This window comes from Staurois parvus, unplaced genomic scaffold (genome assembly GCF_062004578.1).
Source record: "Staurois parvus isolate SC_StPar_1 unplaced genomic scaffold, SC_StPar_1.0 ptg000720l, whole genome shotgun sequence".
In the NCBI taxonomy this organism is placed as follows: Eukaryota; Metazoa; Chordata; class Amphibia; order Anura; family Ranidae; genus Staurois; species Staurois parvus.
Genome location: NW_028318516.1, coordinates 2,437,571 through 2,463,075, shown reverse-complemented (window position 1 = coordinate 2,463,075; position 25,505 = coordinate 2,437,571). Strand labels below are relative to the sequence as shown.

The 25,505-nt window shown below is 44.5% G+C and overlaps 1 protein-coding gene across 1 annotated transcript in view; it reads right to left on the bottom strand.

Annotated features, from left to right (window-relative positions):
- The window catches only part of LOC149445493 (uncharacterized), a 48,140-nt gene extending 25,122 nt beyond the window's left edge, over positions 1–23,018 (bottom strand). Inside the window, exons 1-2 of the mRNA XM_089653785.1 lie at positions 22,105–23,018; positions 2,136–2,959 (exon numbers count right to left, since the gene is read on the bottom strand). Of these exons, the coding sequence (XP_089509911.1) occupies positions 2,136–2,959; positions 22,105–23,008 (1,728 nt within the window). The 5' untranslated portion in view covers positions 23,009–23,018. The remainder of the gene's footprint in view (positions 1–2,135; positions 2,960–22,104) is intronic.
- Between the last annotated feature and the right edge of the window lie 2,487 nt (positions 23,019–25,505).

Here is a 25,505-nt window from a genome sequence, read left to right as displayed (position 1 = left end):
CAAGAAAAGGGCCCTTCCCCTGAACTTTTAAACTCTATTTTTAGGGCCCCGTCTAGTGCTCTGCTTATTCTACCCCTGGAAAGCTGTTTGCTCCCCTCCACCTTAGGCTTACAGTGCTTTCAGAAGAATATCCAGCTAAGATGGCCGAGCACCCAGAGAGTAATAAAACCTTTTCTTTGGTTTCTCGTGGGCTTTAGTGGCCTCTCTCCATAAGGACTCCTGTTTCTGTGTAAGAGCTTGCAGAATCTGTGCTTACTATAAGTCCTCAAAAGTCCAACACTCTGCATTACCCCTTCCTTTGCCTGTCCATAATCACCCTTGGACACATATCCAGGCTGACTTGTCCTCAGTTCTGCTGCCTTTACACCTGCTGATGTGGTCTAGTCTGTCTCTACACCTGCTGATATGGTCTAGTCTGTCTCTACACCTGCTGATATGGTCTAGTCTGTTGCTACACCTGCTGATGCGGTCCAGTCTGTCTCGACATCTGCCGATGTGGTCCAGTCTGCCTCTACACCAGTTGTTCTGGTTCAGCCCAGGCCAATTGAGCCTCCTTTTCAATTTTTGGGACTTTCAGTAATCGGGCTTTACCCTACTGCAACTATATCTACTCAAACCTGTCTAAGAAGTTCCATCCAGCCTTTGGATAAACTGCCTCATCAGCCATGTGCAGCCGCAACTTTTTCTTCGGGCCACTCTGCATCCAGCCTGTGTTCCAGCTTGACTTCAGTACCATGTCACCTGCTATCTAACCTGATGTTACAGGTTCTCTGCTGTCCAATTTAGCACCATAAACTCTCTGCCTGCTAACCAACCTGACTTTGCTGATCCCCTGACCATTGCCCAGCATGATGCTCCTTTGCCAGAAGCCCAGCCTGATGGTCCTGTGCTGGATGCCCAACATGCCTTTAAGGGACTGTTGGCCCCTCTTCAGATGGAGGTTAATGTCAGGAACATCTAGTGCCCCCAATCCATCACAGCTGATGGTCTCATTACAGCATCCTGGTGTTAGCTATGATTCAGCCAGTCTCTGGGTGCAGACCAAACCTGATTTAAGCCAGCCAAACCTGCAGTCTCATGCTTGTGATAGCGTGTATAATACGTGTTCAAGCTCCCTGTCTGTCTGTCCTGCTCTGCTGTTTGGATTCCTCTATTTATGACCTTGGATCAGATATCAATTACTCTCTGAACTCTGCCTGTCTTTGGACCAGGGATTGGACCCTGATTATTCTGAATATTGCCTGCCTTGTCAATCAAATGTTGCCAAACACAATGCTCAAATCTTGGTGCTTCACAATTCCACACGGTATCTGTCACTTGATGAGGTGCAGTCCTCCACAGATGGGGGAATCTGGGAACTGACAAAGACAACACACAAGAGGGAGCATTACCATAATATCAAATTTATTAAAAGATCATAAATGGAATCTCACAGGCCGACCATAAAAACAGACAGAGAGACAGATCTTCAGTCCCAGACAATGGGGTCCTGTCCCAAATACTGCCCGGTTGGGAAACTGACATTTCTGGAGATGAACTCGCCTTGTACATGGACTGTCATTGAACCTGCCTGTCTGCCAACCACAAGTACCTGTTGCTGTGCTCAGTTTGCACCTGCCCTGGTGTGGTAGCCAGGCACTATAGCATTGTGTATTAGTCCTGGGAGCACCGAGTACCAGTAGGCCTGCCTACCTTATGGGAAAGGGGCTGCTATAGGTAAGGACCACAGAAGCCAGCTATAGTGTCTGACCACCTGAGTTAGAGAGAAGTGTGACAAGACCTCCAAGTGTTTGTGAAATCTCCCACCACAAAATGTACTCAGCCAATCACGGGGCAGGACTCCAGTTGTATTCCTCTCCTGCTATCAATGGCCAACCCGGTCCCACACTTCATCCATGTCTTTGGGGACCTCTGATCTCCTTATGAACTGTTTCTTCCATGATGAAGATCAGCCATGGAGTATATCTGAGGTGTATATCAGGGTGTGCTTCTTCCCCACATGAGAGCTGGGATGTCCAGCAACATTCATCTAGAAGACATTTCCCGCACTCAAGGCACTAATACACCTCCAGGGCTGTGTGGGATCCCTGATGTACAGGAAGACAGGACTTCATTGAGGAACATTTCCCTCACTCAGGACAGGAAAGTGGCTTCACTCCTGCATGAGATCTCTGATGTTTGGAAAGATGGGGCTTCTGTGAAAAACATTTCCCGCACTCAGGACAGACATAAGGCTTCTCCCCCGTGTGAGATCTCTGATGTGTCTGAAGATTGGACTTGTCTGAAAAACATTTCCCACACTCTGGACAGGAATACGGCTTCTCCCCTGTGTGAGATCTCTGATGTGTGTGAAGACTGGAATTGTGTGAAAAACATTTCCCACACTCTGGACAGGAATACGGCTTCTCACCTGTGTGAGATCTTTGATGTGTGTAAAGAATTGACTTATTTGAAAAACATTTTCCGCACTCTGGACAGGAATACGGCTTCTCCCCTGTGTGAGATCTCTGATGTTTGTGAAGACTGAACTTGTCTGAAAAACATTTTCCACACTCTGGACAATATGGCTTCTCCCCTGTGTGACATCTCTGATGTTTGGAAAGAGTGGACTTCCATGAAAAACATTTCCCACACTCAGGACAGAAATATGGCATCTCCCCTGTGTGAGATCTCTGATGTCTGTAAAGATCAGACTTCTGTGAAAAACATTTTCCACACTTCGGACAGGAATACGGTTTCTCTCCTGTGTGAGATATCTGATGTGTGTAAAGATGGGACTTCTGTGAAAAACATTTTCCGCACTCAGGACAGGAATACGGCTTCTCCCCCGTGTGAGATCTCTGATGTGTGTAAAGACCGGACTTCTGTGAAAAACATTTCCCGCACTCAGGACAGGAATACGGCTTCTCCCCCGTGTGAGATCTTTTATGCACATTAAGTTTGTATTTAGAACAGAAACCTTTCCCACACTCAGGACAGCAGAAGCTCTTCCCTGTTGGAAGGCCGGCCTGGTCCCGCACAGTCTGAGGTTCCTCAGGACAATCCTCGAAGGTTTTCCTCATCTCCCGGCCATGGACTAAAATACAAAGACAAAGAGGATTACTAGACAGGAGCTGATTGGTTCCCCAAACCAGGACTCCGCCCACATCAGGCAGCTTGGTCTCTGAGGAGCTTACAATTCCTCCCTCAAGGGAACTAGGAAATGGCTCCTCTGATCTCCTACCAGGTCATTTCTTTATTCATGGACCTTAGTCAGAGAGTGAGGAAACAACCAGAACTGTCTTTTATAGGAGGGACAGTGATGAGGGGATTATAGGACGAGGGTCCCCACCCCCTCTATCACTCATCGCCATCTTCCCAACACAAGAAGTACTGCACTTCCTTATTTAGTCCATGATTTAGTCACGAAGAACAGCGGGGCTGAGCCCCACCAGAGGTCAGAGAGTGAGGATGGGGGGAGAACAACCAAGATGAAGACTGGACTGATCCTGAAGACCACCATCATTGGGGTATTGACTCCTCCCTCATTATCACTTTCTGTTTAAGGGTCCAAAGTTGGAGGACGTTATCACCATGTAAAACTCTGTGCTCCAATCACATCATCCGATATAAAATATCCAGCTGGGAGGAAATGGTGTAAAATAATTAAGACCTATGTAATGTCCAACTTATCATAAAGGATACAAACGTTAGGACTATACAGTATTAGTTTTCTTCTATATTCATCTGGTGATCTAGCCAGTAAATCTGTTGTTTTATAAAGACCATTTACCACTGACAGGGGGCTTACAATGATCAGCTTTTATTTATTCATGTAAAATGTTTATCCCAAAAAGAAAAACCTGTTTGATGAAACTGATTATGAAGTGTGAGCTGGAGTTTGGCTTCAATTAGTTACTGTTTTTAAATCTGCTAGTACATCTAACACTCCCCTCCCCCCGGACTGACCATGCTGCTGTCTCCACAGTGGGGGCACTCTAATACAGAAGGTGTGTTACTGGCCAGATCACCAGGTGAAAACAGGGAAAAAAGCCAAAGAAAAGGAATGCAGCCGCCACACCCAATGATTGGTAAGCTACAATATGGGACATTTGTGGTTTAACTGCTTGCCGACCCGCCGCAGTGTTTTTACTGCAGCAGGGCGGCACCTGTACGCACAGTGCTGTCTTTTAATGTCGCTGTGCAAAACAGGTAGGGGGCGCGCATGTCCCCGCCCTACCCTACCCGCCGATCGTGGCAGTGGGTGTCCATCACCGGCTCCCGGCAGGTGGGTGGCAGTGGACGTGGCATACTTGGACAGAGGGGTGGTGGTGGACGTGGTATACTTGGACAGAGGGGTGGCAGAGGACGTGGTATACTTGGACAGAGGGGTGGCAGAGGACGTGGTATACTTGGACATAGGGGTGGCGGTGGACCTGGTATACTTGGACAGAGGGGTGACGGTGGACGTGGTATACTTGAACAGAGGGGTGGCGGTGGACGTGGTATACTTGGACAGAGGGGTGGCGGTGGACGTGGTATACTTGAACAGAGGGGTGGCGGTGGACGTGGTATACTTGGACAGAGGGGTGGCGGTGGACGTGGTATACTTGGACAGAGGGGTGGCGGTGGACGTGGTATACTTGGACAGAGGGGTGGCGGTGGACGTGGTATACTTGGACAGAGGGGTGGCGGTGGACGTGGTATACTTGGACACAGTTCCCCACACACGGCTAATGTGTAAGGTAAAGTCTATGGGCTGGAAAAATCTGAATGTAAATGGATAGAAAACTGGCTAAAAGATCGTATTCAGAGAGTAGTGGTTAATGATTCATACTCTGAATGGTCTGGGGGTGTCAGTGGTGTACCCCAGGGTTCAGTGTCATCAGTGATGTACCCCAAGGCTCAGTGTTATTAGTGGGGTACCCCAAGGCTCAGTGTTATTAGTGGGGTTCCCCAAGGTTCAGTGTTATTAGTGGGGTACCCCAAGGGTCAGTGTTATTAGTGGGGTACCCCAGGGTTCAGTGTTATTAGTGGGGTACCCCAAGGGTCAGTGTTATTAGTGGGGTACCCCAGGGTTCAGTGTTATTAGTGGGGTACCCCAAGGTTCAGTGTTATTAGTGGGGTACCCAAAAGTTCAGTGTTATTAGTGGGGTACCCCAAGGTTCAGTGTTATTAGTGGGGTACCCCAAGGTTCAGTGTTATTAGTGGTGTACCCCAAGGCTCAGTGTTATTAGTGGTGTACCCCAAGGTTCAGTGTTATTAGTGGTGTACCCCAAGGTTCAGTGTTATTAGTGGGGTACCCCAAGTTCAGTGTTATTAGTGGTGTACCCCAAGGTTCAGTGTTATTAGTGGGGTACCCCAAGTTCAGTGTTATTAGTGGTGTACCCCAAGGTTCAGTGTTATTAGTGGGGTACCCCAAGGTTCAGTGTTATTAGTGGTGTACCCCAAGGTTCAGTGTTATTAGTGGGGTACCCCAAGTTCAGTGTTATTAGTGGGGTACCCCAGGGTTCAGTGTTATTAGTGGGGTACCCCAGGGTTCAGTGTTGGGACCCTTACTTATTAATATATATATAAACAATATGGGGTGTGAGATTATAAATCCCATTCCAGTCTTTGCAGATGACACCAAGCTGTGCCGGGGAATAACGTCCTTACAGGATGTCTCCAACTTACAAGCCGACCTCAATGCTCTGTGTAATTGGGGGGCTATGGGGCCAATGAGGGCTAATGGTGATACATGTAAGGTTCTGCACTTGGGGGCTAAGAATATGCATCATACATACTAGGGGGGTACAACAGGGGGGTCAATGGTGAAGGATCTGGGGGGGGGGGTCAATGGTGGAGAAGGATCTGGGGGGTCAATGGTGAAGGATCTAGGGGTAATGGTGAAGAAGGATCTGTGGGGAAATTGTGGAGAAGGATCTGAAGGACAATGGTGGAGAAGGATTTGGAGGGACAATGGTGGAGAAGGATCTGGGGGGGTCAATGGTAGAGAAAGATTTGGGTGGGTCAATGGTGGAGAATGATCTGGAGGGGTCAATGGTGGAGAATGATCTGGAGGGGTCAATGGTTGAAAAGGATCTGGGGGGTCAATGGGGGAGAAAGATCTGGGGAGGTCAAAGGTGGAGAAGGATCTGGGGGTTCTAGTAGATCACAAGCTTAATAATGGCAGCAATGCAAAGTTGTGGGTTCTAAAGCGAGCAAAATCCTCTCTTGTATTAGGAGAGGTATAGACTCCAGAGAGAGATATCACCCCCCCCCCTCCCCCCGATACAAATCATTAGTAAGACCTCATCTGGAATATGCAGTTCAGTTTTGGGCTCCAATTCACAAAAAGAACATTGGGGAACTGGAGAAAGTACAGAGAAGGGCAACCAAACTGATACGAGGCATGGAGGAGATCAGCTATGAGGAAAGATTAGAGGAACTGAATGTATTCTCTACTGAGAAGAGGAGATTAAGGGGGATATGATCTCCATGTATAATACGTAAGGGGGGATATGATCTCCATGTATAATACATAAGGGGGGGATATGATCTCCATGTATAATACATAAGGGGGGATATGATCTCCATGTATAATACATAAGGGGGGATATGATCTCCATGTATAATACATAAGGGGGGATATGATCTCCATGTATAATACATAAGGGGGGATATGATCTCCATGTATAATACATAAGGGGGGATATGATCTCCATGTATAATACATAAGAGGGGATATGATCTCCATGTATAATACATAAGGGGGGGATATGATCTCCATGTATAATACATAAGGGGGGATATGATCTCCATGTATAATACATAAGGGGGATATGATCTCCATGTATAATACATAAGGGGGATATGATCACCATGTATAATACATAAGGGGGGATATGATCTGCATATATAATACATAAGGGGGGATATGATCTCCATATATAATACATAAGGGGGGATATGATCTCCATGTATAATACATAAGGGGGGATATGATCTCCATGTATAATACATAAGGGGGGTTATGATCTCCATGTATAATACATAAGGGGGGTTATGATCTCCATGTATAATACATAAGGGGGATATGATCACCATGTATAATACATAAGGGGGGATATGATCTCCATGTATAATACATAAGGGGGGGATATGATCTCCATGTATAATACATAAGGGGGATATGATCACCATGTATAATACATAAGGGGGGATAGGATCTCCATGTATAATACATAAGGGGGGATATGATCTCCATGTATAATACATAAGGGGGATAGGATCTCCATGTATAATACATAAGGGGGGATATGATCTCCATGTATAATATATAAGGGGGGATATGATCTCCATGTATAATCCATAAGGGGGGATATGATCACCATGTATAATACATAAGGGGGGGATATGATCACCATGTATAATACATAAGGGGGGATAGGATCTCCATGTATAATACATAAGGGGGGATATGATCTCCATGTATAATACATAAGGGGGATAGGATCTCCATGTATAATACATAAGGGGGGATATGATCTCCATGTATAATCCATAAGGGGGGATATGATCTCCATGTATAATCCATAAGGGGGGATATGATCTCCATGTATAATACATAAGGGGGGATATGATCTCCATGTATAATACATAAGGGGGGATATGATCTCCATGTATAATACATAAGGGGGATATGATCTCCATGTATAATACATAAGGGGGATATGATCACCATGTATAATACATAAGGGGGGTGTATGATCTTCATGTATATTACATAAGGGGGGGGATATGATCACCATGTATAATACATAAGGGGGGTGTATGATCTTCATGTATATTACATAAGGGGGGGGATATGATCACCATGTATAATACATAAGGGGGGTGTATGATCTCCATGTATAATCCATAAGGGGGGATATGATCTCCATGTATAATCCATAAGGGGGGATATGATCTCCATGTATAATACATAAGGGGGATATGATCTCCATGTATAATACATAAGGGGGATATGATCACCATGTATAATACATAAGGGGGATATGATCTCCATATATAATACATAAGGGGGATATGATCTCCATGTATAATACATAAGGGGGATATGATCACCATGTATAATACATAAGGGGGGTGTATGATCTTCATGTATATTACATAAGGGGGGGATATGATCACCATGTATAATACATAAGGGGGGTGTATGATCTTCATGTATATTACATAAGGGGGGGGATATGATCACCATGTATAATACATAAGGGGGGTGTATGATCTTCATGTATATTACATAAGGGGGGGATATAATCTCCATGTATAATACATAAGGGGGATATGATCTCCATGTATAATACATAAGGGGGGATATGATCTCCATGTATAATACATAAGGGGGGGGATATGATCTCCATGTATAATACATAAGGGGGGATATGATCTCCATGTATAATACATAAGGGGGGATATGATCTCCATGTATAATACATAAGGGAGGATATGATCTCCATGTATAATACATAAGGGGGGGATATGATCACCATGTATAATACATAAGGGGGGGATATGATCTCCATGTATAATACATAAGGGGGGGATATGATCTCCATGTATAATACATAAGGGGGGATATGATCTCCATGTATAATACATAAGGGGGATATGATCTCCATGTATAATACATAAGGGGGGGATATGATCTCCATGTATAATACATAAGGGGGGATATGATCTCCATGTATAATACATAAGGGGGGATATGATCTCCATGTATAATACATAAGGGGGGATATGATCTCCATGTATAATACATAAGGGGGATATGAGCTCCATGTATAATACATAAGGGGGGATATGAGCTCCATGTATAATACATAAGGGGGATATGATCTCCATGTATAATACATAAGGGGGGATATGATCTCCATGTATAATACATAAGGGGGATATGATCACCATGTATAATACATAAGGGGGATATGATCTCCATGTATAATACATAAGGGGGGATATGATCTCCATGTATAATACATAAGGGGGGATATGATCTTCATGTATAATACAGAAGGGGGGGATATGATCTCCATGTATAATACATAAGGGGGGATATGATCTCCATGTATAATACATAAGGGGGGATATGATCTCCATGTATAATACATAAGGGGGGATATGATCTCCATGTACAATACATAAGGGGGATATGATCTCCATGTATAATACATAAGGGGGATATGATCTCCATGTATAATACATAAGGGGGGATATGATCTCCATGTATAATACATAAGGGGGGGATATGATCTCCATGTATAATACATAAGGGGGGATATGATCTCCATGTATAATACATAAGGGGGGATATGATCTCCATGTATAATACATAAGGGGGGGATTGCTGTAGGAAAGTCCTGGATTCTTTCTTGGATACACAGAATATAACTGGATATAACATTTATAGGGAAAGTTGATCCAGGGAATATCCGATTGCCTCTCGGGGGGTCAGGAAGGGATTGTTTCCCCTGCAGGAGGAGATCGGATCGTGCTTTGCTGGGTTTTTGCCTTCTGGTGGATCAGCTGTGGGTGTCGGATTATAACTTTTATTATTAATGGTACAACTAGATGGACTGTCTTTTTTCAGCCAGACTAACTATGTAACTATGTAGGTCCCACACCGCTGCCTCCCATCTCCTGAGACTGCACTCAGTGACTTGGGTCTGAGACACTACAGACATATCCCTCCACCCGGCACAGCCAGCAGATAACAGAGAAGGTCCCCTGGAAGAGTCAGGCACAAGGCAGGAGACCCCAGTCACATGTCCTGGGTGCCTACATTATGCAATGCTTAGAGTAACAATGATCATTTTGCTGCCAGCTGAACCCCAGAACCTCCATAAATCCAGTCTAGAGACATAAATTGTGTCTGCAGCACAGAGAAGGAAGATTATCCGAGAGAAATCCAGGAATACAGGACGGGGAACACAGCTCAGGAAAGTGACCAGGGGATTACAGGCTGATATCACCCAGTCCCCGCCCTACTCTGGACCAATCAGTGAGCAGTATGGGTGGAGGAATGGATTTAGTGTTCATGACCCACCTGTGCTGATCTCTGTAGGAGTGTCCTCCTCTATAAATGTCCCCGTTATTCCATCCTCCTCCATAGACTGCTGATCATCCCTCACATACGCCTCTTCTTCTTCTGCTTTCACCTCAAATTCTATATCGATTGGATCTCCACTCTAAATCAAGGAAATGAGAGAAAATATCATCTGTAAAATGTAAGGTCACATAAAAAACTCCACACATAGTCTCTATGAATCCATGTTCTAGATGCTCCATCACACCAACCTTGCAATAGTGAGGGATGGTGTGACCTTCCTGCGTGGAATCCCAGGAATACAGAGGACGGGGACATCTCTCTGGGGGGTTCCTGGTATTAGGTGGCTCCATCATATCCTTGTGTCCTTCTGAAAACTCCTCCATCACTCCATACTCCTCATCCTCCTCTTTATACTCTTCTTTAACATCAATATTATCATCCCCGAGGATTCCACTCTGAAAGATATAATAAAACATTCATTGTAACAAACATGCTGTGTATAAATCACAACTACCAATAATTGTCATCATCTACCTGATGATGGTGAGGGATGGTGTGACCTTCCTGTGTGGAATCCCGGGAATACAGAGGACGGGGACATCTCTCTGGTGGGTTCCTGTAGCTGGATGACTCCACCATGGTGTCCTGGTACAGATCTTTGTGTTCTTCTAGAAGCTCTGACTCCTCCATCCCCCCATCCCCATCCTCCTCCTCTTTTATCTCTTCTTTAACCTCAACTTTAGGATCTCTCAGGTTTCCACTCTGAATATATAATAAAAATGACATCAATGGTAACAATGCAGATAATGTACAGATCCTAATGATACCATCAGTGATTGTTCCTCATCTACCTGATGATGGTGAGGGATGGTGTGACCTTCCTGTGTGGAATCCCGGGAATACAGAGGACGGGGACATCTCTCTGGTGGGTTCCCATGACTGGATCCATCTGTAGGAAACACACACACTGACTGAATCCATTGTTTCTATGTGTTTATCAGATGATGGGGGATCTAGGTGGATCCTCCGTACTGCTCTCTCCTTTACAATAAAGTCTCCTCTTACCCGGTGATGTGAGGGGCGGCTGATTGTCCATCATGACGTCCCTGTAGAGGTCCTTGTGTCCTTCTAAATATTGATGTGTATCATCATGTGTGTATCATCATCTGCTGGAGATAAAAGACGTCACACTGACTATGGAGGAAGAGGATGGACATAACTATGGAGGAAGAGGACGGACATGATGGAGGTTACTGAGTGTAAATAGAACATAACATCTTATTACCTCCTCTGCTGCTACTTCCACACACAAGGCACAGCCTGTTTATATTCCATATGACTTCTTGTCTATACCTGACATCACTTCCTGTCTGTTCCTGACATCACTTCCTGTCCGTATTCCATAGAGAAGTCCTGTCTGGGTAGTAGAAATGAGATCACCATCATGTGGAGTTCAGAGGAACTGCAGCCCCGAGACACGTCCCCTAACACCCATTCCTGCATTGTATCTACCTTTCAGAGATATCAGGGAAGTGCCAAAATAACTAAAAAAAAGTAAGAAACAATAAACCTAACTCTTATGCAACCAAATGTTTAAAAAAGATATTTAACTACAGATAGAAAAGTCTTAAAGACACAGAACACAAGATAATAAAAACAAAGGAATACATAATAAAACAGAGACCTCCAAAATCAGACATGTTCCGTTCTCAAAACACTGACTATGTGTGGCTCTAAACGGACAGCTAAACCCTTGTCAGAATCTCCAGCAAACAGAAGCCCACTGCTTGTGTTGTCTACCAAAGAATCCAACTTTATTTTATAGGTGAAACTGAAACACAATACAATGACAGCATATCAGTATACATAGAATAACTAGTGTAACATATCAGTATACATAGAATAACTAGTGTAGCATCAATGACAGATGACACAGCAGAAAGGCACTTACAGGTAATGATGTCTCAAGCCCCTTGGGAGAGAAGCAGGCACGCTGCATCCCCAGTGAATGGCAATCTAAAATGGCTGAAGAACTTCCTAAACCAAAAGTCATTTCCTGTCTGAGAGTTTACATATCCAGAGAACTGCCATACATGTTTGCCACTAGATGGCCGTGGTACACTACATGTCCCATATAAGTAACTATAATTCCATTAGCCTGTGAAGGCAACACACTCCCTGCCTGATATTATATATTATATCACTACCCATACATATCTACTGTACAGGGAAAACACATAAGAAAATACATTCCGGCCTAGATTGGTAACATAAAACATGAGTCCACAACATATCAGGGTCTTTTGGCTATGGTACTTCAAGCTGATAGCACACATGAAGAAATACATTAGTCCATAAACCCATCTTCGGATTGGAGTAGCCGCCCAAGGCCAAACTATCTCCAACCCCAATTGTAATCCACAGGATGGAATTTAACTCAATGGCGAATGTCTCGCCTGAACGCTATCAGTGAGGAGCTCTCTGCTATGTATTGTGCCAACTACACAACAGAAATGCTATTCAAAGGAGAACAATGACATCTGAAACTGGTCTAGTATACACTTTAGCAGTCCCTTGTTTTGTCACTTTGACTTCAACCTTTCTGACATTACCATCTTTACTTGGCAATGTATTTGTGACAATTCCCACAGGCCAATCGTTTCTGCTTTCTTGACAATCTTTCAATAAAACAACATTTCCATCTTTGACGTTGGGACTGGTCTCAGTCCATTTCTTGCGACTTTGTAAGGTACACAGGTATTCTCTCCTCCATCTCTTCCAAAACGTATCAGCCAGGCATTGGACTTGTTTCCATTGCTTTACATGAAGTTCTGTTGTACTAAAGTCCCCACAAGGGGCCGATAAAGAGTCTACCTTTTGGGTCAAGAGCATGGCAGGCGTAAGAACTGTAGGATTATCAGGATCTGTAGATAGTGGTACCAAAGGTCTTGCATTAATGATAGCCATAACTTCTGCCATGAAAGTACTCAAAGTCTCATGAGTCAAACGAGTAGGTTTAGCTTGGAGTAACATTGCATCTAAAATGCGTCTAGCTACACCTATTAATCTCTCCCAAGCACCCCCCATGTGAGATGAGTGTGGAGTGTTAAAGATCCATGTGCATCCTTTGCCTTGAAGATAGTCTAGAAGTTCTGCATCATTTGAGCATATATGCAGCTCTTTGCATTCTCCTACAAAATTAGTACCTCTATCAGAGCGAATCAACTTAGCTGGACCACGAACAGAAAATAATCTTCTTAGAGCGTTAATGAAACTGGATGCCGACATGGACTCAACCAATTCTATATGCACTGCTCTTGTAGAAAGACATGTGAAAAGAACAGCCCAGCGTTTACTGGCAGCACTGCCTCCTCTAGTTCGTCGTGTTACAACTGCCCAGGGGCCAAACACATCAACACCCACACTAGTGAAGGGAGGTTCAGGATTGACTCTATCTTTAGGCAACTCTGCCATCTTTTGGCTTTCCAATCTCCCTCTGAGCTTACGGCACACGACACATTTGTGAATGATTGCAGACACTAGACGTTTTCCACCAAGAATCCAGAAACCTGCAGCTCTGATTGCACCTTTTGTTATGTGGCGCCCTTGGTGAACTATCTGGTTGTGATAATATCTTACGATCAATGTAGCAATGTGGTGATCATGAGGAATGATGACAGGATGCTTCTCCTCATCTGGCAGCGTGGCAAAGGATAAACGGCCACCTACTCTCAATAGTCCATCTTGATCTACAAAGGGACTCAGTTTTGTAAGACGGCTCTGTTTTGGAAGTGTCCTTTGTTGTTCAATACAGTCATATTCTTGTCTGAAACATGCATGTTGTACAGAAGAAATTATTACTGTTTTGGCCTGTGAAAGTTCTTCTAAACTGACTCTTTCATGGAAAACTCCCCAGCTTCCGGGTTGATCATCATTAGTTTTCTTTTGGAAGCTTTTGGCAACATGAATTAATTTTGCTATAACCCTGCTTAGTCTCTTCCAGTTGGAAAATCGTTCGAAACAATGCGGCCGTAGTCTGGTGTCAAAGGCTTTAGTACTGAAGTTTACTACTTCTGACCTAATTTTAGGATCAGCTTCAGGATCCACTAAAGGATAAACATTGTTGTCATCAGGATTATCTACAGCTGTCTGATACAGAAAAGGTGGACCTGAGAACCATATAGAGTTCTGACGGCAAGCTATCTGTGTAGGTCTGGTAGCATAATCTGCAGGATTTTGTTCTGAGGGTACGTAGAACCACTGCTCTGGACAGGTTGTTTGTCTGATCCTATTCACCCGATTGGAGACATACAAGAAGAATCTCTTTGTAGTGTTGCAGATATAGCCTAAAACTGTTTTACTGTCTGTAAAGAATTTCACAGCATCTAGGCTCAGGTCTATCTCGTCTCTCACTAGCTCATACAGTTCAACCGCTAGTACAGCTGCACATAACTCTAGGCGTGGAATTGTATGTGCCGGCCTAGGGCTCAGTTTGGATTTTCCCATTACGAATCCAACATGACAGACATTTCCTGCATCACTTACCTTCAAGTAAGCGACTGCACCTATCGCTATAACAGAGGCATCTGAAAAGATGTACAGTTCTCTCTTGCAGGCCTGTGACAATGAAACAGGAACATAACATCTGGATATTTGAAGACATTGTAAAGCTTGTAAAGACTCTGTCCATCGTACCCACTCATGGAGTCTCTCTTGTGGAAGTAAGGCATCCCACTCACTTTCTCCACTTGACAGTTCACGAACTAAGGCCTTACCTTTTATGGTGACTGGTGCTACAAACCCGAGAGGATCATAAAGACTGTTCACAGTGGATAGGATCCCTCTTCTTGTGAATGGCTTTTCTGCTAAAGAAACCTGAAACACAAAGCAGTCTTTATCTAGATCCCAGCTTAGGCCTAAACTCTTCTGTAAAGGAAGGGTGTCTGTTCCCAGGCACAGGTCTTTGAGATCTTTAGCTCTATCTTCTGCGGTGAAAGCTTCCATGACTTGTTTGCTGTTAGAGGCAATCTTATGTAGTCGCAGATTAGACTCCGCCAGCATCTGTTTTGCTTTGTTGAGAATGTCGACTGCTCCTTCAGGTGTGTTAGCTGAAGCAAGTCCATCGTCTACATAGAAATGTCTCATCACAAAGTGTTTGGCATCTTGACCATAACATTCTGCACCTTTCTGGGCAGCTTTGCGCATGCAGTATATGGCAACAGCAGGAGACGGGCTGTTACCAAAAACATGTACTCTCATTCTGTACTCTGTCACCTCTTTAGCTATGTCATTATCCTTGTACCACAGGAAACGCAGGTAGTCACGATGGTCCTCTCTCACTAGGAAACAATAAAACATCTGTTGCACATCACCTGTGAAAGCAATAGGCTCTTTCCTGAAGCGTAAGAGGACACCCAGAAGTGTGTTATTTAGATCTGGGCCACTCAGGAGTACATCATTCAATGAAACACCTCCATGTTGAGCACTGGAATCGAACACAACTCTTATTTGGTCCGGCTTGTGTGGATGGTAAACGCCAAACATTGGCAGATACCAGTGTTCTTTACCTTCATCCAGTGACGGTGCTACTTCAGCATGATTATTATCAAGCATCCTTTTGATGAATTCTGTAAAGTCTTTTTTCACTTCAGGTTTTCTTTGCAAGGTTTTACATAGTGTGTTCAGGCGCTTCAAGGCCTGCTCTCTGTTACTGGGTAAGTAACACCTTGGTGTGCGAAAGGGTAAGGGAGCTACCCAATTGTTGTTTTCATCTTGGAAAGTCTCTTTATCCATGATATGGAGAAAAGCTCGATCATCTATAGACATTGCTTGTTTGTCGTCATCTTTTGTTCTCTGGAATACTGAGTTCCCTAAAGTGTCAGACTCCATGCCACTACTAATGTCTCTATTGTAACTAGAAGGAAAGTCACAGTATGGTTTTGGGATGTTAAGGGTTTCTTTCACAACAAAGCTGTTTTGGCATGGACTTAGAAGGGATGTGCGTCCATTCAGTAGCACAGATGTCTTTGACGTATTGACACTGTCAGGCTGATGTACTGCTCCTAGACAAACTTCTCCTACTATGACCCACCCTAGGTCAAGTCTTTGGGCATAGGGGGCATTAAAGGGCCCATTAATTTGTTGGCGTACCTTATGTACTTGTAGAATGTCTCTCCCAAGAAGTAGAAGAATAGAGGCATCTGTCTGGATAGCTGGAATAAGGTGAGATATTGAATTGAGATGAGGATGATGACGAGCTACTTCTGGTGAAGGGATCTCTGTTTTATCATCCGGTATCATATCACACTCTATCAAAATGGGAAGTGAGAGACGGACTCTCTTGTCAAGAGACTCAATAGTAAAGTCAGTAGCTCTTCTTCCTGAAGTTTCTATCATTCCTGCACATGTCTTTAGGGTGTATGGGATAGCACTTGATGTAATGTTGAAGGCATCAAAAAAGTCTGACCTTGCCAGTGACCTGTTACTCTGTTCATCCAGAACTACATACATCTTAACTACCTTCTCCTTTTTCCCTGTGGGGTACACTGTTGCTAGGCAGATCTTGGCACATGAGCGTGGACTTGTACTGTCGCCACAGATTTCAGTGCATTTGGACATTACTGGGGTAGATGAATTATCCTTTTGCTCCCTGCCCTCATCTTTCTGCTCTTCAGCGACCTCTAGTGGTTGATGCAATGTATCAGGGTGTAATGCTGTGATGTGTCTGTTACTGCCACATTCTGAGCAATCCACTTGTATTTTGCAGTCTTTTGCTAGATGCTTAGTGGATCCACAACACTTGAAGCAGATGCTGTTTTGTCTAAGAAAGGCTATCCTTTCCTTGATGGGTTTACTTTTGAACCCTTTGCACTTGCTCAGAGGATGGGGCTTTTTATGAAGTGGGCAAAGTCTGTCAGGACCTTCAAAGGCGTTTACCTTGTAGCTGCATGGACAGCCTGGGTCCTCAGAGGGAACCGTTGTCTTGTGGGCGATCACTGAAGTCCTATTGTAGGATAGAAGTGGCTTTTCTGCCTTTGACAGTTGACTGCTGGTGATGAAGGAAAAGCTGGGATCACACCGGATCCTTGCTTGCTGCTGTACAAATCTAGAAAACACAAAGAAAGGGGGGAAGGGGACATCATGTTCTTCTTTGTATTTGGCTCCAACACTCACCCATTTTTCTTGCAGGTTGTGAGGTAGTTTCTCCACTATTGGCTTAGTACAACTGGCGGTATCTAAATGTGCAAGTCCTCTTAGATAGCCTTCTTCTTTGGCACACTGGACTTCCCAAAGAATATCACCCAGCTCTTGCAGTTTCAAGTTGTCTTTGCTGTTTAGCTTGGGGAAAGACTCAAGTCTTTTCATTAGAGCACCTTCAATTGCCTCTGGTGATCCATATCTTTCCTCTAGCCTTTGCCAGGCCATATCAAGTCCTGCTGGAGGGTTAAATATATGTACCCTGCACATCCTTCTTGCATGTTCTGCTGACTCCGTCCCAAGCCATTTTATCATCAGATCCAGCATCTCGGCTGCTGATAAGCCTAAGTCTTTGACTGCATACAGAAAAGAAGACTTCCATGCCCAGTAATTCTCAGGGCAGTCATCAAACTTGAGAAAGCCGGAATTAACCATTTCTTTACGGATAAGATATTTAGTGACATCTTGTGTACTCTGGTGTTTGGATTGATGTACTAAGGATTCATTTTTAATCGCTCTGGTACTGCTGGCCTCATCGGTTTGTTTTCGTACACTCAGGGGTTCTGCTGGTCTTGGTTTAGATTCAGCTGATTCTGGATTGGGGAACTGTTTTGTTGCCTTGCTGCTTGAATGTTCTTGGACATACTCCCTTGTGCATTCTACTGAGGAGAGGGGTTTCTCAGGCACATATGGGCCTTTGTGGATAGACCCACTTCCAGACCGTTCCATTTCGGCATAAGCTGCGGCGGCGGCTGCACACTGACGCTGAAGAATATGCAACTTTGCTTCTTGTTCTGATTTTTCTTTTTCTTTCTCTGGTCTTTCCTTCATAATGGCAGCCTCTGCTGCTGCAGCGGCGGCTTCTTTCTCAGCCCTTTCCTTTATAATGGCAGCCTCTGCTGCTGCAGCGGCGGCTTCTTACTCAGCCCTTTCCTTTATAATGGCAGCCTCTGCTGCTGCAGCGGCGGCTTCTTTCTCAGCCCTTTCCTTTATAATGGCAGCCTCTGCTGCTGCAGCGGCGGCTTCTTACTCAGCCCTTTCCTTTATAATGGCAGCCTCTGCTGCTGCAGCGGCGGCTTCTTTCTCAGCCCTTTATAATGGCGGCCTCTGCTGCTGCAGCGGCGGCTTCTTTCTCAGCCCTTTATAATGGCGGCCTCTGCTGCTGCAGCGGCGGCTTCTTTCTCAGCCCTTTATAATGGCGGCCTCTGCTGCTGCAGCGGCGGCTTCTTTCTCAGCCCTTTATAATGGCGGCCTCTGCTGCTGCAGCGGCGGCTTCTTTCTCAGCCCTTTCCTTTATAATGGCAGCCTCTGCTGCTGCAGCAGCGGCTTCTTTCTCAGCCCTTTCCTTTATAATGGCGGCCTCTGCTGCTGCAGCGGCGGCTTCTTTCTCAGCAATTTCCTTCATAATGGTGGCCTCTTTCTCAGCGAATTCTAGCTGAACACAAGTTGCCTCTGCTTTGGCGCGAGCTCTGGCTAAAAGGGCACTTGCTGATGAAATCTGACTGGACCTTGCTGATCTAGACGAGTGTGAGCGTACATCATCTTGCTGGACACTTGGCATGCTCTCCCTGCCTTGATGTGTCCCGAGTGACTGATCTTCAGCCTTATACTGTCTTCCTGATCTTAGACTCATTCTGTCTGTGCAGTGACTCCTATCTCCAGGCTTGTTGCGCTGCACCTTTTCACTGTTCCGTTCTCAAAACACTGACTATGTGTGGCTCTAAACGGACAGCTAAACCCTCGTCAGAATCTCCAGCAAACAGAAGCCCACTGCTTGTGTTGTCTACCAAAGAATCCAACTTTATTTTATAGGTGAAACTGAAACACAATACAATGACAGCATATCAGTATACATAGAATAACTAGTGTAACATAAATGACAGATGACACAGAGGAAAGGCACTTACAGGTGATGATGTCTCCAGCCCCTTGGGAGAGAAGCAAGCACGCTGCATCCCCAGTGAATGGCAATCTAAAATGGCTGAAGAACTTCCTAAACCAAAAGTCATTTCCTGTCTGAGAATTTACATATCCAGAGGAGAACTGCCATTCATGTTTGCCACTAAATGGCCGTGGTACACTACATGTCCATATAAGTAACTATAATTCCATTAGCCTGTGAAGGCAACACACATGTCCTAAATGTGATATTACTGTGTGTGTGTAGTGCTTTTACTCACATGGATCTGCTTTCTTTTCTCTCTGGGATGGAATGCGCTCAGAGAGAGATTTCATAATTTCCTGTACCTGTGTAATGGAAACACATCTACAGGAAGATCTCTGATAGAGCTGGGATCGATCACCAGATCCAGGCTGAACATCACTGGCCTGAACATGATGATTGATCGGTCAGGAACTGAATAACGGCAATGGCAGGTTGGTGTGTGCACATGTGCCCCCCTGGTAACTGCGGGAGCGCGAATCACATACATATATATACATATACACATGATTTTGTGCAGGGACTCCGCCCTGTGGCAGTATTTCTATTATAGGGCGGACTTAAAGCGGTTAAGGAAAGCTCGGCGCTGTATTTCTATTTATTGACATTTTTGCACATTTATATGAGTATGTTTAGGTGTGGGCAGCGTTGTTTTAGTTGAATTCACTGTTAAGTTGGTTTATTGATTATTGATCACCTTTTTTAGCCGCTTGTGGGAATACTTTGTATTATTTGTGCTCCTCTTCACTAGTGTACCTTTCCAGTTCCTGTGTTTATAAATATGGACACAGAATGATCTCTGATTCTGTACAGGTGATCAGCAGGTCCAGGTGATCAGCAGGTCCAGGTGATCAATAGGTACAGGCCAGAAATCATTGACCTGGACCTGATAATCGGCTTGTGTTGTACTGAATGACAGCACAGTCAGGGCGGTGGGCTCACACGTGTACATGTACTGTATGTGATCTGGAACAGAGGGACTGCCCTGCCGCAGTATAAGTGTGGTGGTCGGTCCTGAACTGGGTAAAGTCAGATTGTTTGCCGATGATCTTTCACTTACTTTGGTCCAACCCAACACCTCCCTGCCAGTCCTGTTCTCTGTACTCCATACATTTCCCTTTCCTCTATAAAACAGAATGATAGTTTCCTTGGCCCACCTCCTACCTGGATTATTTGGGCATTCATCTCCCTCGCTCGTACAACACACTTCATGAGGCCAACTACATCCCCACTTTCAAATACTTGAGAGTCCTACTTCTGTCCTGGACTCATCTTCACCTCTCCTGGATAGGGAGGATCACTGATGGAAAATTGGCCTTTTTACCAAAACTCCTTTACTTGTCCTGTACTCTTCCCCATCCCCACCTCCACCGATCCCTATCTCCTCCTATACTCTGAAATCTTTTTTAAAATCAGGTCTTGTGATTCAACTGAGCAGACAAAGGGCCACGAATCCCAAGACATACTATGTATATACATAAGGAACAAGGAGGTTTGGGTGTTCCAAATGTTACTAAATATTTCTTGGTGCCCAGATTACCCCACTAACCCCCTTTACACCACAATACATGGCTCCTTATGGGCTGACTTAGAAGCATTGCTCTGTTCTCAAACTTCTCACCATTCACTCCCATGGAGTCCTCCTAAATCCAGACCTCCGTCTATCAGCCTCTTGATGGGTCACACACTCTGCACCAGGAACTCTGATAAATATTCCAGCAACTTCATATCCCCTCACTTGCCTCTCTGTCCTCTTTTGGGTGATCCTAAAACGGTTACAAACGTTCCTAATCTGCGCTCTCCCCGGAACCCTCGGTACATCTTAATGCATTTGCAGCCTCCAGGCCTCACAAGTTCCCAATATAAATTGTCACACATTCCATACCCTGGACTTTGTCTGCCCTTGTACTACATAGCTGGGGGGAGATCTAGAGGAGATTGTCCAATCAGATTGTATAGGAAGGTATTATAATGAGGGAGGTGTGGTCCCGAGCAGTGAACACGCCCTGTCACACCCCCTTCTGTGATGCAACAAGGAAGTGAAGGCTTCTGGGAAGTGGCCTACAGTAAGTGAATGGTGAGATATCATGGACAGGAAATGATGCAATCTGAAAATCCGTTCCAACGATCCAATAAACTGACAGACAAGTGATGGTCCTGTGGGTGAGGGGAGAGGAAAGCCCATCGGGACGGCCGGGCCAGAGACGGCATCAGAGAACGCTTCTGTGTATTATGGGAGGGAAATTCTGCCCGAAAAGGGGAACTTCTCCTTTAAGTATGGACCAAACTGGTCACGTCTGGGTGAATGATGGCTCATTCATTCAACAATTTATAGACTCAGCCAATCACAGGGCAGGACTCCATTGTTATTCTTCTCCTGCCATCAATGGCCAACCCGGTCCCACACTTCATCCATGTCTTTGGGGGCCTCTGATCTCCTTATGAACTGTTTCTTCCATGATGAAGATCAGCCATGGAGTATATCTGAGGTGTATATCAGGGTGTGCTTCTTCCCCACATGAGAGCTGGGATGTCCAGCAACATTCATCTAGAAGACATTTCCCGCACTCAAGGCACTAATACACCTCCAGGGTTGTGTGGGACCCCTGATGTACAGGAAGACAGGACTTCAGTGAGGAACATTTCCCTCACTCGGGACAGGAAAGTGGCTTCTCCTCCATGTGAGATTTCTTATGCCTGGAAAGATTGAAGCTCCTTGAAAAACATTTCCCAAACTCAGGATAGGAATACGGCGTCTCCCCCATGTGAGATCTCTGATGTGTGTACAGAACAGACTTCTGTGAAAAACATTTCCCACACTGAGAACAGGAAAGTGGCTTCTCCCCCATGTGAGATCTCTGATGTTTGGAAAGACTGCACTTCTCTGAAAAACATTTCCCGCACTCAGGACAGGAATATGGCTTCTCCCCCGTGTGAAATTTCTGATGGCTGTAAAGATGAGACTTCACTAAAAAACATTTCCCGCACTCAGGACAGGAATACGGCTTATCCCCCATGTGAGATCTCTGATGTTTGTAAAGACTAGACTTGTCTGAAAAACATTTCCCACACTCAGGACAGGAATACGGCTTCTCCCCTGTGTGAGATCTCTGATGTACATAAAGATTAGACTTCTGTGTAAAACATTTCCCACACTCAGGACAGGAAAATGGCTTTTCACCCGTGTGAGATCTCTGATGTCTGGAAAGAATGGACTTGCATGAAAAGCATTTCCAGCACTGAGGACAGGAATACGGCTTCTCCCCCGTGTGAGATCTCTGATGTCTGTAAAGACTGGATTTTTGTGAAAAACATTTCCCACACTCAGGACAGGAATATGGCTTTTCCCCCGTGTGAGATCTCTGATGTGTGTAAAGATTGGGCTTCTGTGAAAAACATTTCCCGCACTCATGACAGGAATATATTTTTTCTCCTGTGTGCAGCCTTTGATGTGTGACAAGATGTGATTTTAATACAAAACATTTCCCGCACTCAGCACAGGAATACGGCTTCTCACCTGTGTGACAACTTTTATGCCTATTAAGATTGGATTTATAACGGAAACATTTCCCGCACTCAGTACAGGAGAACCTCTTCCCTGTTGGAAGGCCGGCCCGGTCCCGCACAGTCTGAGGTTCCTCAGGATACGAGGAATCCGATGGTCCATCTACACTGGGTGGTGCCGGATGGACATTGGAGGGAGCCGGGTTTTCTCCTGGACTATACTGTGTGATGTCCTCATCTTCTACTTTCCAGTCTGGAGACAAAGTGAGACAATCCTCAGAGGTTTTCCTCATCTCCCGGCCATGGACTAAAATACAAAGACAGAGGATTACTAGACAGGAGCTGATTGGTTCCCCCAAACCAGGACTCCGCCCACATCAGGCAGCTTGGTCTCTGAGGAGCTTACAATTCCACCCTCAAGGGAACTAGGAAATGGCTCCTCTGATCTCCTACCAGGTCATTTCTTTATTCATGGACCTTAGTCAGAGAGTGAGGAAACAACCAGAACTGTCTTTTATAGGAGGGACAGTGATGAGGGGATTATAGGACGAGGGTCCCCACCCCCTCTATCACTCATCGCCATCTTCCCAACACAAGAAGTACTGCACTTCCTTATTTAGTCCATGATTTAGTCATGAAGAACAGCGGGGCTGAGCCCCACCAGAGGTCAGAGAGTGAGGATGGGGGGAGAACAACCAAGATGAAGACTGGACTGATCCTGAAGACCACCATCATTGGGGTATTGACTCCTCCCTCATTATCACTTTCTGTTTAAGGGTCCAAAGTTGGAGGATGTTATCACATTATTATCACCATGTAAAAGTCTGTGCTCCAATCACATCATCCGATATAAAATGTCCAGCTGGGAGGAAATGGGGGGAACAAAAGAGAATCCATATTATGTGTATATATATCAGTGGGGGGAGGGGGAGAGCAGAAGTCAGGACTATGGAATGTACAACATGGAGTATATAGTGCAGGGGTCAGGAGTATATAATGTACAATATAGAGTATATAGTGCAGGGGTCAGGAGTATGTAATGTACAATATAAAGTATATAGTGCAGGGGTCAGGAGTATGTAATGTACAACATAGAGTATATAATGCAGGGGTCAGGAGGATGTAATGTACAACATGGAGTATATAGTGCAGGGGTCAGGAGTATGTAATGTACAACATAGAGTATATAATGCAGGGGTCAGGAGTATGTAATGTACAACATAGAGTATATAGTGCAGGGGTCAGGAGTGTGTAATGTACAACATAGAGTATATAGTGCAGGGGTCAGGAGTATGTAATGTACAACATAGAGTATATAATGCAGGGGTCAGGAGTATGTAATGTACAACATAGAGTATATAGTGCAGGGGTCAGGAGTATGTAATGTACAACATAGAGTATATAGTGCAGGGGTCAGGAGGATGTAATGTACAACATGGAGTATATAGTGCAGGGGTCAGGAGGATGTAATGTATAACACAGAGTATAAAGTGTAAGGGTCATGATTGTCTATTTGAAGGCCAGGCCTTTTTTGAAGTAAAAATCAGTATTTTTTGCTGTGAAATTACTTAGAAGCATAAAACATATCAAAGACGCCGCTTTAAAAGCCTTTCCAGGTTACCAGTTTGGAGTTACAGAGGAGGTCTGGTGCTGGAATTATTTCTCTGCCTCTGATGATTGCGGCAATACCTCAAGTGTGGGACAATCTCTGTATACGTACCAATGCAGGACTGATGGCTGGCTTTGCCTTTGCACACAAGAACGGTGGGACGGGCACTTTACATTTTGTTTCCTAATTTTTAACCTATTTCTTTAATTTTGAATCACTTTATTGCTGACACTAGGAATGTAAACATCCTTTGTGACAGCAATAGACAGTGACAGGTACTCTTTATGGAGAGATCTGGGGTCTATTAGACCCTGGATGTTTCCTCTGCCCTGGCAAGCATTGGTGTGGTCAGATACTTTCCAAATTTCAAAATGGCGCCATTTACAAGTGAGATAATGTAAGAGTGAGGACTACATAATGTACAATAAAATCATATAATAAAGGGTCAGAACTCATAATATTGTATTCAGTAATCAGTGGAAGATGAAATGTTTACTGGAGACAAGTTGCAGAGATCCCACACCGCTGCCTCCCATCTCCTGAGACTGCACTCAGTGACTTGGGTCTGAGACACTACAGACATATCCCTCCACCCGGCACAGCCAGCAGACCACAGAGCAAGGTACCCTGGGAGAATTGTTCTTTTTTTTTTTTAATTTAAATTTTTATTTATTTTCCATATATAATACATATTTCATCATTATTCTCATACAAAAACCATTTCCATATCATTAATAACATTTCTTACTATCTTTATTCCCATTTACCTCCCCCCTCTATCTAATTTCTCCTCCTCCCTAAATAAAACCCCCCTCCCCCCATGTAAACCCACCCACTCTGCATTGTTCTATTACCTCTTTTCCCAATGAGGATATAGAATATATAAATCCTTCCATCTTTCTCACACTACTTCTTCATATATTTCACCATAAATTCTTCCCATTTTCTGCACTTCTTAGAGAACAACCCCATCTTGTCTTCTTGCATATAATACAATTTCTCCATCCTACATATCTGATTCGTTCTCTCCACCCAATCCTCTATCTTGGGCACCTCTGGTCTATGCCAGAACTTAGGTATCAGACTCTTAGCCGCATTCAGGTAGCACCAGATACCCGAGTCCTTGTATTTATTTACTGATAGCTCTGTACTATGTAGTAGACACTTCTGGGTCCAGTCCT